The sequence below is a fragment of the Oncorhynchus clarkii genome, chromosome 2 (assembly GCF_045791955.1).
Source record: "Oncorhynchus clarkii lewisi isolate Uvic-CL-2024 chromosome 2, UVic_Ocla_1.0, whole genome shotgun sequence".
NCBI classification, from domain to species: Eukaryota; Metazoa; Chordata; class Actinopteri; order Salmoniformes; family Salmonidae; genus Oncorhynchus; species Oncorhynchus clarkii.
The window spans coordinates 33,116,840-33,136,483 of NC_092148.1; the positions used below are offsets into that span (position 1 = coordinate 33,116,840).

The following is a 19,644-nucleotide window of genomic DNA, read 5'->3' on the forward strand; positions in this document are numbered from 1 at the left end:
GCTAAACAGCCAATTTAATTTTTTTGAACGATTGTCATCGTCAGGCACTGGAGAAATGAATTGTTTCCCCTCTTCATTTCCCTCTTGTTTGGCACTAGTGTTGCACCGGTGTGTGAACAGTGCGTGACAGGCAAAATGTTTCTTAAAGCGTCAATCTGCAGTTGAAACAATAACACAGCGGTCCCCCTTCGCTGTTTGGGTAAAACTGCTGAGCGATGGGGCTGGAGAAATGTAAATTCAAAGAAAGAAAGATGTTTGGATGCAAGGACTGGCCATGTATATTGCAAATGTATATTTGAAATCATGTTTTGAGGCTATAGTGTTTTTTTTTTTTTTTTTTACAACTACATTGTTTACAAACATTGGAATAAAACAATGTTAGATGTTGCTTTCTGTTGGGGTTCGACAGTTGAACTAAGCTCATGAAGCATGTGATGTTCTTCAAAAATCAATGAGGCATCGCAGATTGCCCCTTTAAGGAAGCATGCTTCCGCTTAACATGAGCGGAGCTGAGTGAGGAGAGGCAGGATCTAGTTTGACAGCTGGAATTGTCCCATCAGTTTATGGAGTCATCTTGTAAGAAGAAGAGAAAATACTGCTATGAAATGGACAGCCATATCAACGGCTCATTTCTTTAGTGCAGTGTTTTCGAGCAGTAACTTTTAGTTAGTGAAATTTCGGTCCATTGCAATCCGAGCATAAAATGTTCTGCTAACAAGAGAATAGGTTATAATGGCGAGGAATATTAGATTGGGTTATTAAGATATTAAGTAATGAGCTTGTCAAATCTTAAGTAATGATCATTATGGCTTCGTCAAACACCCCCCCCCCCCCCCCTCCTCCCAGCCATAACATAACTTAGCTTTTCATTTCGGAAGCTCTTCAAAAGTAGCCTAATATAATTATCGAGTCACTAAGCCTACCCGAAAACAAGGAGAAATGACAGCAACACCCCGGGGATGGCTGCAACAAAGATGTATTCACTTCATTTCATGGTGCTCTTTTATCAAAACAATAAAGCTGACGTGTTTTTGACAAAGACAAGTTACCCTGACAAGCTACCCATTCTAATAGAAAACGTTCTGCTTTGTCAGCAAAAAAAAATGTCATAATATAAAAATAAACGTATCCCTGCTCAGGTTATGAGAGGGAGTAAACTAACAATTTTGCTGAGTCAGTGGCCTTGTGCCTGAAACTTGCAGATTCAAATTCAGGAGAGATGACATCCAGGTGTTATTTAATTTCCTGGGAGCCTTGGTAAGCGCAAAGCATGCCAAATTAAAATAGGAAAACATCAGAATGGCCACAGGTGATAAATGCATTGTGTGTTAAACTGTATTTTTTTATGAAAAGAATGTGAACCTTCTTTTAATTCATCTTCTTTTAATTCATCTTCTTTTAATTTAACTTCTTTTAATTAATTCTTAGACTCTGAAACTTAACCTAAAGCGTTCCCTTGACAGGAATGTTCATGAGTAACTTTCTCGCTCGCTCTTTCTCTCCCTCCCTCCTCGCTCTCTCTAGACATATCCGGATCCACACAGGAGAGCGTCCTTACAAGTGTGACGAGTGTGGGAAGAACTTCACCGTGAAATCCACCCTGGACTGCCACATAAAGACCCACACAGGTCAGCGTTCAGTGCACAGCGTGTACTTCCACTCCATCTGATCAGATGGGGGGGATCAGAGGAAACACTGTAGGAGGGGAACGTTAGTTCAAATGCCACCGTGGGAGTAGCGTAGGCTGATCTGTCCCTGTTAATTAGTTTAAGTAATGTTAGGGTTGCTGCTACATTAGCTGCAATATGTTCTCAGTATGGTCCAACTCTGTGGGTGTAGAGTGCACTTTGATCCATGATATAAGAGTTACATTATGTAAATCAATCAGTAAATGTAGTGAAAGCGGGTCCGTACTCAAAAACAAGAGTTTACAAATTCTTGGACACGTAGTCCTAATTTGTTATAAACAATATTTAAATCGGCCTCATTTGCATGTCTTATCGTCTAACGGCGCTGTGGGGAGTAATTGTGCCCGATGATTTATGGGACGGAGTTGTAGGTTTGATCGCCGGCGCAAGATGGCAGCAGAAAAGTTTTGTTATTCAAGGGATATTAGGAGATATCTCCTCACACCTTGTTCTCTTTTGGTAATTACTGTGGTTTGACACTCTGACCCTGGAGCAGACACACTCATTCTCCCTGATTAATGAGAAGGCCCAGACATTTGCTAAGCAGGCCTAATAGTCCCAAGTTATTGTTGAAGAGCTGTGGATCAGTATTCTCTGTAGGGACGTCTGAATTAACTTTTGGAACTGCAGTGATTAGAAAAGTAACTCGTTTCAATGGTACTCTAGGGGAGAAATCGAGGAAAAGGCGTCTTGTCAGAACGGAGGTGCCAAACGTTCATCAATGGAACAATGACATTCAAACTCTGTTTCAGGACATTATTGGCAAAAGTTTTTTGAGAATATATATTTTTTTATTGGTTCACATCAATCTAGAGTCACAATACACATTTTGGACCTAACACCCAACCCCCACTCCAAACAAACCCCTGGTGGCCCTCACTCAATCCCAGACCTCAGTCACATTGTTGCCAAACCTACCACTATGTTAAATAATGAGAATCAGTGGTACACAGTAAATCCCTGTTAGGGCTACATACTATAGGGGAAAACAAGAAGAAACCTACCGTTAACAATGCTATCATTCTGTTGTTCTCCCCCTGCAGGTCAGAAGCTGTTCAACTGTCACATGTGCAACACATCCTTTTCCACCAAAGGGAGTCTGAAAGTCCACATGCGTCTCCACACGGGCTCCAAGCCCTTCAAATGCCCCTTCTGCGAGCTCCGCTTCCGCACCTCAGGCCACCGCAAGACCCACATCCAGTGTCACTACCGGCCCAGCTCAGAGGGTCGGAAGGCCAAGCGAGCGGCATCATCCAGAAGTAACCAGAACCAGCAGCACCCGGCTAACCCAGAGACCCTCCACCCTGTGGGCCTGCTCCAGGCTACCACCACAGACCATAACATCTACCTCCCAGCAAACCAGGTCCTCGCAGGCCAGTTTGACCAGAACCTGCTGCAGCAAGGCCTGGTGGGCCAGGCTATCCTGCCTACCTCCATGTCCGGTAAGGGCCAACTCACTCACTCACTCACATCAGGGTTGGGGGTCAATTCCAATTCAATGAATATATTGAATTGAACATGGGTTCCTCTCCATAAAATGCATTAATACAATTCAATTCCTGACTTGAGTTTAGGTTGAATTCACCGCAACCCTAGCACACACACACACATTCGCACAACCGTCCGTTGCCACAAACACATAATTATTTCATTCTTATTGCCAATACTTATTACCCTATGCAAGCCTAGCTCACCCTTTCCACTATTGACATGAAGCATGCACCCAAGTGCTGCTCAGCACAGCAACCATATTTCACCTGAACAGTCCGCCCTAACCTAGTCTACATTCAAACCATAGTTTGAGACTGAGAGGAGAGGTTAGAAGCCTGAGTCCAAGTACAGTCTGTTCTCAGTAGCCAGCCAAGGAAGAGCTGATGACTGGTGTCTGAGACTGCCATCATTGAAATTGTTTGTGGTGAAGAGGGGCACGAGGAGTGTTGTACAAAACAAAGTCATCAGCGATTGGATCATCTCTAACCAATCAGAGTATCAACGCCAATGGCAATTTTCCAAACTGACGCTTTACCCACTTGTGTTCTGACTCTGGCCCAACCCATTGGTTTCTGGACCAATAAGACAGCCCCGAATGTGTTTCAATTCATGAGGGGTCGAGGAAGCACTCCGATCCAGACTCATTGTGGAGAAGATACTAAGGTCCATGGGCGTGGTATAGTATTTGGCTGGAGCAAGGAGTCTGGGTAGCCAGGCAACGTCTTTCACGCCTGGTTCAAAAGCAAGACCAATGTTCTGCAAATATTTAAAAGCACTTTTCCTGTAGTTTTCCTCGTGTGAGTGTAACGGATGTGAAACGGCTAGCTTAGTTAGCGGTGCCCGCTAAATAGCGTTTCAATCAGTGACGTCACTTGCTCTGAGACCTTGAAGTAGTAGTTCCCCTTGCTCTGCAAGGGCCGCGGCTTTTGTGGAGCGATGGGTAACGATGCTTCGTGGGTGACTGTTGTTGATGTGTGCAGAGGGTCCCTGGTTCGCGCCCGGGTATGGGCGAGGGGACGGTCTAAAGTTATACTGTTACATTGATGCTGTTGACCCGGATCACTGGTTGCTGCGGAAAAGGAGGAGGTCAAAAGGGGGGTGAGTGTAACGGATGTGAAATGGCTAGCTAGTTAGCGGTGCGCGCTAAATAGCGTTTCAATCAGTGACGTCACTTGCTCTGAGACCTTGAAGTAGTAGTTCCCCTTGCTCTGCAAGGGCCACGGCTTTTGTGGAGCGATGGGTAACGATGCTTCGAGGGTGACTGTTGTTGGTGTGTGCAGAGGGTCCCTGGTTCGCGCCCGGCTTTGGGCGAGGGGATGGTCTAAAGTTATACTGTTACATGAGCCTCATGTCAAAGACAAGTTTCCCATCTCATGGAAAATAAATATTTGTTCAATCCAATTTATTAAGACATTCTCAGCTTCAACTACGGTATGACGTATCTGTTAGTTAGATCTACAGACTAGGATGAAATAAGGAGTCTGAAGCAACATTTGTGGAGTCTGAAAAGCATCAACACTTAAGAGTTAAAATGTTTTGACTGAACTCTGGCTCACTTCACCTATAATCTGTCGTTTGTTCAAACTGGCAGCGAGGGGGAAGCCATCCAAAAAAGCAGCCATGAAATGAATTCCCCTCACAGCGCTGTTCGAGAATCTAGTAGGGCTTCGAAATGACTTAGAAATGGCTTCCACGCACCGTGCTCATTGCTGGCACACAACTCAGGGTGCTACTGGCATCCTCTCGCTCTCGCTCGCTCGCATGTAGGCCCCTAGTTCCCTCGAAGATCCCCCGTTGGATGATAAGTTGCTCTGAGCCACTCCTTATCTGTTCGAGCAGACGGAAGGCACATTGAGCAAACACAGAAAAATCGGAATTATTACCATTCATTTTTTTATTATGTGAATCTGCATTAAATTACATAATTGAAGTTATTTCTCAAAGTCCCACACCTTATATTTTGGTTTATGGTGGGTTTAGAGTCTAGACAGTTGAACTGGGCTCATCATGCATTTCTAAGTGCCATTCTTCCAGAATAGATGGGTGTTTTGTGATTCATTTAAACGATAGAACATTTCTATAAATATCACAGAATGGGAGTCTGCTTTTTATAACAGCCCGTTCGTTATGTGTTGTGTACAAACTTGATGCCTTAAAATGTAAGTCGAATTATCCAAGCTTGGACAATAAAGGTCTTCTAATATAATGGTGTGGTTTGTGATTCTATTGTAGCGGGTGGTGACCTGACAGTGTCTCTGTCGGAGGGTCTGGCTACTCTGGAAGGCATCCACCTCCAGCTCACCTCTGCCAACCTAGTGTGTCCCAACGTCCAGATCTCTGGCATCGACTCCAGCAATATCAACAACATCACACTGCAGGTAATCAGGTGTCACCTACTTCTCACCCTCTCTTTCCTCTCCTTTGCTCCACCTCTCCTTCTCCCTTTGTTCCCTCTTTTTCATCATCTGTCCTAACTCTCCTCTGCTCCCCTATCGCGCTCTCTCTCTCTCTTTCACCTCTCTCTCTTTCTCTATCTCTCTTTCTCTATCTCTCTTTCTCTATCTCTCTTTCTCTATCTCTCTTTCTCTATCTCTCTTTCTCCATCTCTCTTTCTCTCTTTCACTTTTCATCTCTCTTTCATCTCTCTCTCTCTCTCTCTCTCTCCCTCCCTCCCACCCCTCTTGTGTTGACTCATTGGTATTCTCCCATCCCCTCCAGATTGACCCAGCCATCCTCCAGCAGGGAGGTCTCCTCTCCCACGCCCTGACAGGAGACGGAAGCCTGACCAGCCACCCTGGTGCCCACCTCATGGCCACGGGAGACCCCTCTGCGTCCGGCTCCAATGTGGTCCTGCACCCGCTCACCAGCCTGGCTCTGCACCCCCCCGCTATCGGCCCCGGCCACGTCACCATGGGCAGCCTTGGCGAGCACGACATCACAGGTGCATGGTGGTCCCGTTCTGTTCCTATACTAACATGATCCCTCAGGAGAATTGAAGGGGTAGTTCCCTCGGAAAGTTCACTTGTGTTATCAAATCAAATTCAAATCAAATGTATTTATATAGCCCTTCTTACATCAGCTGATATATCAAAGTGCTGTACAGAAACCCAGCCTAAAACCCCAAATAGCAAGCAATGCTGGTGTAGAAGCATGGTGGCTAGGAAAAACTCCCTAGAAAGGCCAAAACCTAGGAAGAACCCTAAAGAGGAACCAGACTATGAGGGTTGACCAGTCCTCTTCTGGCTGTGCCGGGTGGAGATTATAACAGAACATGGCCAAGATGTTTAAACGTTCATAAATGACCAGCAGGGTCAAATAATAATAATCACAGTAGTTGTCGAGGGTGCAACAAGTCAGCACCTCAAGAGTAAATGTCAGTTGGTTATGTTTATTCGTTTATTAGTCCATTACAATCCCAAAGCATTGTGCATGTCAGCATTCACGTTTTTCAAGATGGAGCATTTTCTGTTCAAAACAGAAACTGTGGTGCCTTTTCGATGATGTACACATTTTCTTCTCCTCAATTTACCTGTTCCCTCAACAGATGCATACATTTAATTTGACAACGCAGGTGCATGGTGCTCCCGTCTTCTCCCCCATACCTCTCATATGCATTCCTATACTAACATTGACCACGTTTACATGCGCACTGTGTTCCAGGTAGTAGTTCATATCCCGCTTTTAAAGTCTTATCCCTGTAACCATGAATAAACAGAATGTTCCTCATTTAAGGTCATATGGGTTAAATCGAATAGTAGCTGAAATATGGACTCTTGACTTTGGCTTCTAACCTTTCACATGTAGCATAATATCATTTTAAATGCTGCAGAATGTTGCGTTTCTGGCAATGAAATTATACAACACGTGTTAATTTTGTCTCGAACAGGAGTGGAGAAATTTGAATTCTTTCTTTCAGCATCTCTTGAGAAGACGTGACTGCGCGTGTAATGTGCTATATTTGACACTGTTATGCAAGCAGGACAAACAGAAGTCTTTTCATAAATGTGTTTCGTCATTTTCTCAGCTTTTAATTCCCTTAAAACTGGTCAAACTGAACATTTTGACATTTTGCATAGGACTGTTTTGGAGTTGTTGCGTTTTCTGCCCGGTCCCTAAACGAAACCGACAACTTTACAGGTGTTTACTAGATTACTACTGCATTCGTTCTATCGATGTAAGAAATTATTCTGGTGAGCATTACTTTATTTCGTCTTCTGGGGCACCAAGTTATGACAGAAGAGAAGCTGCATGTATCAAACTTTACTTGACAAATGGACTACCAAATGTTGGAAATTATAAGCAGAATAAAAAAAAATATATATATATATATATATATTATGGTGGATGGAACTGCGCAGGGAGCCTACTTTTTGAAGTGATTTGTTTGACAATCAGATGAAAACATCACACAACACCCATGAAAAGCTAAACTCAGCCTCCGCAGACCGCAAAAAGAACATTAAGGGGGATAAGATTTTTACATGCCACAGTATCCCGTCTTCGATCTGCATATCCCAGGCATCTTTTTCCGGGTTTCTCATAACCGGGATGCAAGCTTTTTTGGGTTATTGTAAACGGGATATGATGTTTATATGCATCAACTCAAAAACAGAATACTTGAGTATTGTGAATAATAACAGGATATTGGTGTGCATGTAAACGTGGTCATTATCAATAATTAATACAATTCTGGATTTTCCTCGACGACGCCGAATCCTTTTTGCTTCCTTGCAGCCAAACTCAAAATGAGCTCCACAGCTCTCTTTTGAGCTCCACAGCTTTATTTTGTTGATATGAGTGGTATGTGATGTGTGGCCACACCTTGAGGAAACTGTCACAATGAGTTTGTTCCACAGCCATGCTTTCACACCAGCTGGACCTACTTTGACAGCATAGGGTGTCAGCCTAAGCCATGGGAGACGGCGGGAGAGGAGAGGAGAGATGGAGGGAGGGAGTAAAATGGGGATAAGGAGAAGAGGGATGAAAAGGGGAGAGGATAGGAGAGAGAAAAAAGAGAGAAAGGAATTGAGGAAGGATAGAAGTGAAGAGAGTCAATTAGTTAATGATGGCTTCTGTATCTCCCTGTTTTCTCTCCTTCCCCCTTTAGGTTCTCATCAGGACCTGAGCCATGTGATGAATGCTCCAGGCCTGGTGTCCAGTGGGGCTCATGGTGCTCAGGAGATCACCCTGACCATCAACAACTCCAGCCTCACCCAGGCTCTAGCTCATGTCCAGGCCCAGGCCAACGCTGCTGCTGGGGGCAACACTGCTGCAGGCAACCACCCCCAGGAGATCACACTCACCATATCAGGTAGACACACACAAATGATCTGTCCCTATTCTCCATACTTCTCCCAAAGTGTACACTTGCACGCTCCCCATCATGGATTTGACAAAGAAGGAAACTCTCCAGCTAATGCTTGCACCAATCCAATATGCTTTTAAAGATGCACTATGCAGGAATTGCTCTGCCATTTCCTGGTTGACTTCATTTCAGTTTATGCGACAAAACAAGCAAGTATAGTGTAGCAAATCATTGTATCATCTAAAACGCTGAGAAATATATTTCCCATAACCACATTTTTCGCCCAATTTTTCAGTTTTTGATTTGTTAAAAAAGTTTGAAATATCCAATAAACGTCGTTCCACTTCATGATTGTGTCCCACTTGTTGTTGATTCTTCACAAAAAAATACAGTTTTATATCTTTATGTTTGAAACCTGAAATGTGGCAAAAGGTCGCAAAGTTCAAGGGGGCCGAATACTTTCGCAAGGCACTGTAAGTATTTGGTCAATAACAAAAGTTTATCTCAATACTTTGTTATATACCCTTTGTTGGCAATGACAGAGGTCAAACGTTTTCTGTAAGTCTTCAAGGTTTTCACACACTGTTGCTGGTATTTTGGCCCATTCCTCCATGCAGATCTCCTCTAGAGCAGTGATGTTTTGGGGCTGTTGCTGGGCAACACGGACTTTTAACTCCCTCCAAAGATTTTCTATGGGGTTGAGATCTGGAGACTGGCTAGGTCACTCCAGGACCTTGAAATGCTTCTTACGAAGCCACTCCTTCGTTGCCCGGGCGGTGTGTTTGGGATCATTGTCATGCTGAAAGACCCAGCCACGTTTCATCTTCAATGCCCTTGCTGATGGAAGGAGGTTTTCACTCAAAATCTCACAATACATGGCCCCATTCATTCGTTCCTTTACACAGATCAGTCGTCCTGGTCCCTTTTGCAGAAAAACAGCCCCAAAGCATGATGTTTCTACCCCCATGCTTCACAGTAGGCATGGTGTTCTTTGGATGCAACTCAGCATTCTTTGTCCTCCAAACACAACGAGTTGAGTTTTTACCAAAAAGTTATATTTTGGTTTCATCTGACCATATGACATTCTCCCAATTTTCTTCTGGATCATCCAAATGCTCTCTAGCAAACTTCAGACGGGCCTGGACATGTACTGGCTTAAGCAGGGGGACACGTCTGGCACTGCAGGATTTGAGTCCCTGGCGGCGTAGTGTGTTACTGATGGTAGGCTTTGTTACTTTGGTCCCAGCTCTCTGCAGGTCATTCACTAGGTCCCCCCGTGTGGTTCTGGGATTTTTGCTCGCCGTTCTTGTGATCATTTTGACCCCACGGGGTGAGATCTTGCGTGGAGCCCCAGATCGAGGGAGATTATCAGTGGTCTTGTATGTCTTCCATTTCCTAATAATTGCTCCCACCGTTGATTTCTTCAAACCAAGCTGCTTACCTATTGCAGATTCAGTACTCCCAGCCTGGTGCAGGTCTACAATTTTGTTTCTGGTGTCCTTTGACAGCTCTTTGGTCTTGGCCATAGTGGAGTTTGGAGTGTGACTGTTTGAGGTTGTGGACAGGTGTATTTTATACTGATAACAAGTTCAAACAGGTGCCATTAATACAGGTAACGAATGGAGGACAGAGGAGCCTCTTAAAAAGAAGTTACAGGTCTGTGAGAGCCAGAAATCTTGCTTGTTTGTAGGTGACCAAATACTTATTTTCCAACATAATTTGCAAATAAATTCATTAAAAATCCTACAATGTGATATTCTGGATTTTTTTTCTCATTTTGTCTATCATAGTTGAAGAGTACCTATGATGAAAACTACAGGCCTCTCATCTTTTTAAGTGGGAGAACTTGCACAATTGGTGGCTGACAAAATATATATATATTTTTTTATTTTATTTTTTTTGAATTTTACCCCTTTTTCTCCCCAATTTCGTAGTATCCAATTGTTGTAGTAGCTACTATCTTGTCTCATCGCTACAACTCCCGTACGGGCTCGGGAGAGACGAAGGTTGAAAGTCATGCGTCCTCCGATACACAACCAGCCAAGCCGCTGCTTCTTTAACACAGCGCACATCCAACCCGGAAGCCAGCCGCACCAATGCGCCGGAGGAAACACCGTGCACCTGGCCACCTTGGCTAGCGTACACTGCGCCCAGCCCGCCACAGGAGTCGCTGGTGCGCGATGAGACAAGGACACCCCTACCGACCAAGCCCTCCCTAACCCGGGCGACGCTAGGCCAATTGTGCGTCGCCCCACGGACCTCCCGGTCGCGGCCGGTTACGACAGAGCCTGGGCGCGAACCCAGGACTCTGATGGCACAGCTGGCGCTGCAGTACAGCGCCCTTAACCACTGCGCCACCCGGGAGGCCCCGACAAAATATTTTTTTGCCCCACTGTATGTATGAATAGAATTCTCCTCTCCTATTCTCCTAAATATGTCATTGTGGCACTCATATTCCACAGAAATGTAAGTTAGGTGTTTGTGTGTCAATTGACATACTGGACACAGTCACACACACACACACACTTACAGGCACAAGTTTGATTCACTCTGATGCATACACAGTCAAACATCCTCCTACAATAGTACAAACTTAATCCGGTATACCTATATCCAGCTCAGAATCAGTTCCCCTCCACTCTGCCCGGGAATTAAATTTAAGTCATAAAATGTCATTTAAAGTGCTTCATCACAGAGAGGCAATTTCACGGTAGCAATTTAACGGAGTGATGCTGAGACTAAAAACGGTTTTATGCCAAACAAAAACCAATGATTTCAAAGTTAAACATACAACTCTATGCACAATTGCGACTTTTAACAATTTCCACAGAAAAATGTGCAAAAACACATTTACTTGACGAACAGTGCAGATGCCAATTTTGATAACAGAATGCTGGTTTGTGCTTCTTGTGCCGTCATTCTGTGACCAAACTTTGCATGAATGTAAACAAAGCCAATAACGGAGAGATGAAGACTGCAGATGTAGAAAGAGCAAAAAGGGGCGGGGGAAGATCATTTAGTCACGTCACTGTGGGCTGGAGATCAAATGTATTTTCTCTCATCCTGAAGGTCAAGACCTCCTCCAGCAGCACGGCACCCATGGTGGCGGAGAGATGATTGGCGGGATCAGGCTGGCATCCCACCAAACCACAGGTGCCACCCTCACCATTGGCAATGACCACCTTCTACCTCAGAGCAACGCGGGCATGACTGGTAAGGGCAGGCAGCAGCACTGACTGCTGTGTGTGTATGTTTGCATCTACTCACCCATTGTGCAGCCCGCTTGGAGCGCACAGTGAAAGGCCTGTGACGTAAAGTGTGTTGAGTGATTCGTTCAGCGGGAGAGATGGAGAGATGGGTCAATTAACACTCTGATTGCAGTACCTCTCAACGCTCATCACTTGTGGAGTTTTGTCTACTTCTCGGAGCCATCGTCATCGATCTCCTCTCAACTCAAGTGGACAACATTCTGTTACAAACAATGAATAGGCGTTGAGAGGAGTTTGGTCGTTTTGGTATGCGTGTCTGTTCATGTGTGTTTGTATCTTCACAGTCCCCGCTATCCCATAGGGTGTATTTTTATCGTTAAAAAAAAAATTGGATTCTACTGCTTGCGTCAGTTACCTGATGTGGAATAGAGTTCCATGTAGCCATGGCTCAATGTAGGACTGTGTGCCTCCCATAGTCTGTTCTGGACCTGAGGATTGTGAAGAGACCTCCGGTGGCATGTCTTGTGGGGTATGCACGGGTGTCCGAGCTGTGTGCCAGCAGTTTAAACAGACACCTCGGCGCAATCAGCATGTCAACATTTCTTACAAAAATAAGTAGTGATGATGTCAATCTCTCCTCTACTTTGAGCCATGAGAGATTGAAATGCATATAATTGTTGGCTCTCCATGTACATTTAAGGGCCAGACATGCTGCCCTGTTCAGAGCCAATTGTAATTTTCCAACATCCCTCTTTGTGGCACTTGACCACACGACTGAACAGTAGTCCAGGTGCGACAAAACCAGGGCCTGTAGGACCTGCCTTGTCGATAGTGTTGTTAAGATTATGGACAGACTTCTCCCCATCTTAGCTACTTTTGTATCAACATGTTTTGACCACGGCAGTTTTACAATCCAGAGTTACTCCAAGCAGTTTAGTCACCTCAACTTGCTCAATTTCCACGTCATTCATTACAAGATTTAGTTGAGGTTTAGGCCTAAGGGGTTCTTGGCCTTTCACATTTTTACGCTGTGGAACATAGTTGCCAAGATTCCTTGTAGTGGTGAGTGATGGCAAGCTGCTAGGCCTAATTTCCCTTGACACTGTCACATCACAATTTTAAATGAGGCCACAGAGAACAAGTAAATTATCTGATAACTTCTCATAAAATGTTTTTTTTTTCACGTATTTGCTGTTCATGTGGCGTTTTCAGGTATCTGCCCAATCCACTCCCAGTCAATTTCCGCTGGCTTGCTCTCCTTGCGATTATCATATGCCACAGTGCATCATTCTACCCATTTGAAAATGCATAGCCAATTCATTTTCAATGGCATGGCACAAAAATGGCTTTTTAAAATCTCGCAAGTATTTCTGTCAAGATAAATTCTCACCTACTTCCTGTCTCTCCTGTCAGTCACCAGCCTGCCGCCTAGCACCTCCCTATCGCAGACGGCTGGCTCCCAGAGCCTGGTGATGTCATCATCGAGCATGGCCAGCGACGGCAGCGTGACTCTCACACTGGCAGACACACAGGGTATGCTGGACGCTCAACCTCAATTCACGCTCAACTTCAACGCACAGGTAACCACTCTGAAACACACACACACACACACACACACACACACACACACACACAGGTAACCACTCTGAAAAACAATATATTCCCATTCAAAATCACATTTTCCCTAAACCTTAACCTTAACCCTAAACCTAAGCCTAAAATGTACTTTTTTACAAGTGAGGACCATTTCTCTGAATTTTGGTTGGTTTACTATTCTTGCGAGGACTTCTGGTACTCACAAGTATAGTTGAACGTGTTACACGCACACAGTAACAGTGAGTATCTTCTCTCTATAGAGTCAGCAGTACCAAACTGTGCTCAGTGACCAGGATCTCTCAGGACAACAGGCCGGCTCCACCCAGCAGGTCATACTGATCAGTCATCACCCCCAGGCCACTGAGGGACAACCTGACAATGTATACAGGGTCAGTCAGCCACTGTGCGTGTGTGTGCGCATGTACGTGTGTTGTGTTGTTAACAGATGGACAGGGTGGTGGGTATGATAATGTGTGTGTTGTGTTGAAACCAGCTATCAGAGGAGGGCCAGGCGGTGGGGAAGGAGGACCAGGGGCATAACCAGAAGCAGAACCAGTGTTTCTACTGCGATCAGGTGTGTCAGAGTGCCAACACGCTGCGACGCCACTGCAGGCAGGCCCACGGCAAGGACCGGTGCCACGTCTGCAGAGTGTGTGGCAAGGCCTTCAAAAGAGCTACTCACTTAAAGGTAAGCAGGGACAGACACACAGTCACCAACAAACACACTGGAGACTGGACTATATAGCTTGGAACACTGTCAAGTTTGCGGAGTGTGTGGCAAAATAAAGCACCGTAGGTCTGGGCAGACACACACTACAGCACGTTTATATGTATTCCTTCCATTCCCTGATAGTAGTTGTCCTGCCTTGCCCTCAGAGCAGAGTTAAACTCTGGATAATTGTTTCCTATGGGGCCAGCTCTGAGTACTCTTGAGTGTATTCTGGGCGGAGGACGGGATTAGGAGTGGGTTACAGAAGTCAAACAGCTGAGAGTTTCTCAGCATTCAGGGGAGTTTAAACACAATCACCTTAGAGGACCTGAGCACAATGACTGAAGCCTTCTCTTCTGCTGCTTCAGTTTCTGACGTGGTCTCTTAAGAACGATACACCAACTGTCATTCTTCCCTCTGTGTCCCAAACGCCTCCTGCCTCCTGACAGAGTAATAAGCCCCGGGAGGAGCGAGAGGTAAAAGTTAACAGCTGAGTGCACACTTTGTCACCTCTGACAATGCTGTCGTAATCTACTCATGACGATACGGCTGCCCAAGGAAGAGAGGCTCTCCATTTAATAGCTCCACTCCAGCACGTAAACAGTGGGAAGCATTGAGGAGAGGCAAGAGCTTGACCTAATTTGTAGGTCAATATGCAGAGGTCAGCCCCCTACAAGCTGCTCTCGTCCAGTCTGAGAGCCATGCTGTTCTGCAACTCCTCAATGTCCTCCTCTGTCCTTGGCTGTGTGCTCTGTGTGTGTGTGTGGGCTGTGTGTGTGTGTACTGTCTGTGTGTGTGTGTACTGTCTGTGTGTGTGTGTACTGAGTGTGTGTCCGTCTTTACCTAATATGACACGTGTGATCCCCTGATGGTGTGTCTGTGTCCATGTGTATGAACAAGAGAGAGAGCATATTACATGTGTGTTTGATTGTGAGTCATTCAGAGAGCGTTCGTGTGTGTTAAGATACTTATACATCTTCTCTGGCTCAGTGACACCCCCCTCATTCCTTGCTCATCCTGCTCCCAAATGCTTTCCTCATCTCATTCATGGAATTAAATGCTCCTTTGGGTAGGTGGAGCGCGGCTAGAACGGTATCAAAGCCTGTCCCATGCTAATCAGCAGCCCCATGTAACCCCAGAGGGGACATTTGGCCCATAGACTTCCCTGAAACTGGCTTGAGTTTCTGTTTAGAGGGGTGGATACTTTGTTAGTACATTAAGCTTATTAAGCATTTGATGCAATTACGCAACAGATTTTAGTTCTGGGTGTCCGAGATTAGAGAATGATTAATTCATGTTTTTGTTTTTTTTCTCCACTTAACTGTTGCTGGGTTCATTAACTTCATGATGTAATTTAGCGATGGAGTTTCAGCAATAGTTAAGTGGGAGAAGCCAGTACTTTTAGCAATAATGTTAAGGAGTTGAGTAGCTTTTATTTAAAGGTAAATACCAAGGCTGCTGAAAGTGAGGCCCGCAGGCCAAACTTCACCCTGGACAACATTTGGCCCACCAGACCAAAAGTTTGGGCGCATGTTCACACGCTCACACTCATTTGTCTGTGTAGTTGGTTTGCTTGCTCAGACTTTCCTATGACTCTGGGGACATGTAGAGGAAGTTATTTTAGAAACGTTCAGTTGCTGATAGTTTTTCCTTGATGTTAAAAGCAATCGGGGCTACTATACTATCCTTTTCACTTATCACACTATCCTATGACGAGACTGGCCTCCTTGTTTCTTTGTTCATGACTAGACAGGAGTTTTTGATGGTTTGTCAGTAGACTTTGGGGTTTCTGGATGGTTCATCATTGGAATCGGTGGTTTCTGGATGGTTCCTGCATTAGAATTAGAATTTTTTGGGATGGTTTGTCATCAGACTTTGGGTTTTCCAATGGTTTTAAGTGTACGCTGGCGCAATTGGCAGGCCAGTTCTCGTGCAAATTGCAGAATTGTCTTTTGTAACATATTTGCTCTGTTTCACATTTTCTGTCCCTGGGACCTCTGACCTCTTTCTCCTACAGGAGCACGAGCGTGTCCACCAGCAAGGACCCTCACTGGGCTCCCAAAGGCCCAAGTTCTTCAAATGCTCCTCCTGTGATAAAGCCTTCGCCAAGCCCAGCCAACTAGAGAGACACAACCGCACACACACAGGTAATCCCACACACGCACCTGCGCGCGCACACAACGTTCACTCAAATAAATCTTTGACTAGTATTCTATTTAGAACTATTGTACATCCCAGCCTCGACGGAGCGAAAGTGAAAACGTAGCATATGAATGAAGTTGCCATCCGAGTCCTCGTCTAGAGTGACCTTCCATCAGGCATTTGGGACACTTCAAAGACCTTAGGAAAATGATTTAATGTGCCTCAATGGCAAAATGACCAAATGCACTTCTTCAGAGCACATCAATCATGTTCTCTCCTAATGTGAATTTAACACAACCCGACACGACAAAGTAGGATGTGCCTTTTGCTTCTTTTGAATTGGAACCTTTTGTTCTGTAGAGGGGGGGTCCTGTCTTACCTCTTATCGTCCCCAGCAGGAGAGACTATAAGGGAGCTCGTACACACGACATGTAATGACAGCCTAGCTTGCTAGTGTTACATCAGCAAGAGAAAAGCATCACAATCACAACCGTTGCTTTTAGTCCATCTTTAAGCTAACGGGTGGGGGCCTCTTCGAACTGGAAATTGGTTTTACTCTCCATCGTCTTCAACAAATTGTGTGGCTGTTTTCTCACAGTGCAGTTTTCATGGTTTAGATTGAGGCAGAGGTACTTAAATAATGGCCATGGACTTAGTTGCAGACATAACAGGTCTCCTTAATTTCAGTCAAATAAGTCAGTGTATTTTCACTGTAATGGTACCAATTATGGCAGGTCGTTATGTTCCGAGATTATTCTAAAGGCCATATAATTTTTAAATGGGAGGCATCTCCTGGCAACGCTATTATTCTGATTGGCACAGTAGGCTACAAGTTATATTGGGAAATCTGATTTACGCTTTGCCAGGGGTTCACATCTTTCAGCAGATAATGTAAGCTGACAAGGCCTTTTCATTTTTTATAACATATTTATTCAATTGGATGTAAATTGCTAATGCTTGCAGTAATATACTGCAACTCATCCATTACTGTAGGCGCAATCACTTTTTAGAAGTACTTCTGTTCCGTATTTCAAACGTATCTTAGTGCGAGACGTTTTGTTGCCTTCTCCGCACACAAGATTGAATTAGAATGTGTGTTTTGTATTCATCCGGCGAATTGCACCGCCATTTGCAAGCAAGTAACCTTTGTACTCATTTAAAGTCTTGAGAAGGTGTCTGTCTGTGTTTGTGCAGGTGAGCGTCCCTTTAAGTGTTCCCAGTGTGACAAGGCCTTCAACCAAAAGAGTGCCCTACAGGTACACACGGTCAAACACACAGGGGAGAAGCCCTACAAGTGTGAAATCTGCAGCATCAGCTTCACACAGAAGAGCAACATGAAGCTGCACATGAAGAGGTCACACGGCTACGGTGAGTCACGGACACACACACTCAAACACGCGCAATACTTTTGCTCTCTCTCTCTGACGAGGCTAGTCCATTATTGATGGGGACCGCAGCCCAAATTCTCACCCATTTCTCTAAATTCTTTTACGGACTGAGATATGTTCTGGGTAGCCTTAGAGAATAACATTGACACGGTGACTGAGTTTATCAGGAAGTGTAAAGGGCGGGTGTTGTTCCCACGGTGACTATTAGCCTCTTCTGGATAGGACCCTTCATGTCAATTTCCGTCTAAAATGACATACACAAATCTAACTGCCTGTAGCTTAGGACCTGAAGCAAGGATCAAATCTAATTTTATTGGTCATGTGCCTAATAAAACAGGTGTAGACCTTACAGTGAAATTCTTACTTACAAGACCTCCACCAACAATACAGTATAAGAAATAGAGCTAAAAATATATATTTATTAAATAAACTAAAATAATTGTTTAAATAAAAAGTAACAAATAACAATAACGAGGCTATATGCAGAGGGTACCGGTACCGAGTCAATGTGCGGTGGTACTGGTTAGCCGAGGTAATTTGTACATGTAGGTAGGGGTAGGTAAGTGACTGCATAGATAATAAACAGCGAGTTACAGCGGTGTTAAAACGAAGGGTGGGGGGGTGTCATTATTGTAAATAGTCTGGGTGGCAATTTGATACATTTTTCAGCAGTCTTTTGGATTTGGGGTAGAAGCTGTTAAGGAGCCTTTTGGACCTAGACTTGGCGCTCCGGTTCCGCTAGCCGAGCAATAGCAGAAAGAACAGTCTATGACTTGGGTGACTGGAACCTTCCTCTGACACCGCCTAGTTTATAGGTCCTGGATGGCAGGAAGCTTGGCAACCAGTGATTTAAATGGGCCGTACATACTACCCTCTGTAGTGCCTTACGGTCGGATGCCGAGCAGTTGCCATACCAGGCGGTGATGCAACCGGTCAGGATGCTCTCGATGGTGCATCTGTAGAGTCTTTTAAAGCCAAGAAATACGAGCAATGGACAACAGACGTGTGGAAATCTGTCCTTTGGTCTGCTGAGTCCAAATTTGAGATTTTTGCTTCCAACCGCCGTGTCTTTGTGAGACGCAGAATAGGTGAACAGATGATCTCGGCATGTGTGGTTCCCACCGTGAAGCATGGAGGAGGGGGTGTGGCGGTGCTTTTCTAGTGACACTGATTTATTTAGAATTCAAGGCACACTTAACCAGCATGGATACCACAGCATTCCGCAGCGATACGTCATCCCATCTGGTTTGCGCTTAGTGGGACTATCATTTGTTTTTCAACAGGACAATGACCCAACACACCTTCAGATGACCTGGCCTCAACAATCACCCGACATCAACCCAATTGAGATGGTTTGGGATGAGTTGGACCGCGGAGTGAAGGAAAAATAGCCAACACGTGCACGATATATGTGGAAACTCCTTCAAGACTGTTGGAAATGCATTCCAGGTGAAGCTGGTTGACAGAATGCCAAGAGTGTGCAAAGCTGTCATAAAGGCAAACGGTGGCTACTTTGAAGAATCAAAAAATATCAAATATATTTTGATTTGTTTAACACTTTTTTGATTACTACAGGATGTATGTTATTTCATAGTTTTGATGTCCTCACTATTATTCTCAATGTAGAAAATAGAAAAACTAAAGAAAAACTCTTGAATGGATAGGTGTGTCCAAACTCTTGACTGGTACTGTATATTTTATTCAGCTTTGTTCAATTGTATTCTTCATGCTATAAAATAATGCCACGGAATTCTAAGCTAAATGAACTCGTGTAGCCCACAGCCATTTGGCATAGCCACATCAGGACCTAACTCAGAGTATGCTATTATTTTCTTCTGAAATAGACTACATATCATGCTTCTTTCGACCTGTCTAAAATTAATAATGTATTTATTGTGAAGGTGTAGGCTATATTACATGGATTGATTTTAAAATGGCTTGTAGGTTATGTGTAGAAGCCAGGAGATACTAATTTTACAGTTATTTGCTTGACAATCACCGGCCTGTTCACCCCACTATCATCCGTACAGGTGCATCAAAGCTGGGACCGAGAGACTGAAAAACAGCTTCTATCTCAAGGCCATCAGACTGTTAAATAGCCATCACTAGCCTGCTA

General features: G+C 44.5%; 1 protein-coding gene across 1 annotated transcript in view; it reads left to right on the plus strand.

Annotated features, from left to right (window-relative positions):
• The window catches only part of LOC139366952 (zinc finger protein 236-like), a 98,067-nt gene that overhangs the window by 76,067 nt on the left and 2,356 nt on the right, over positions 1–19,644 (plus strand). The window contains exons 21-31 of the mRNA XM_071104751.1: positions 1,525–1,628; positions 2,732–3,130; positions 5,412–5,557; positions 5,898–6,120; positions 8,287–8,490; positions 11,554–11,697; positions 13,107–13,273; positions 13,550–13,678; positions 13,783–13,977; positions 16,016–16,145; positions 17,335–17,508. Of these exons, the coding sequence (XP_070960852.1) occupies positions 1,525–1,628; positions 2,732–3,130; positions 5,412–5,557; positions 5,898–6,120; positions 8,287–8,490; positions 11,554–11,697; positions 13,107–13,273; positions 13,550–13,678; positions 13,783–13,977; positions 16,016–16,145; positions 17,335–17,508 (2,015 nt within the window). The remainder of the gene's footprint in view (positions 1–1,524; positions 1,629–2,731; positions 3,131–5,411; positions 5,558–5,897; positions 6,121–8,286; positions 8,491–11,553; positions 11,698–13,106; positions 13,274–13,549; positions 13,679–13,782; positions 13,978–16,015; positions 16,146–17,334; positions 17,509–19,644) is intronic.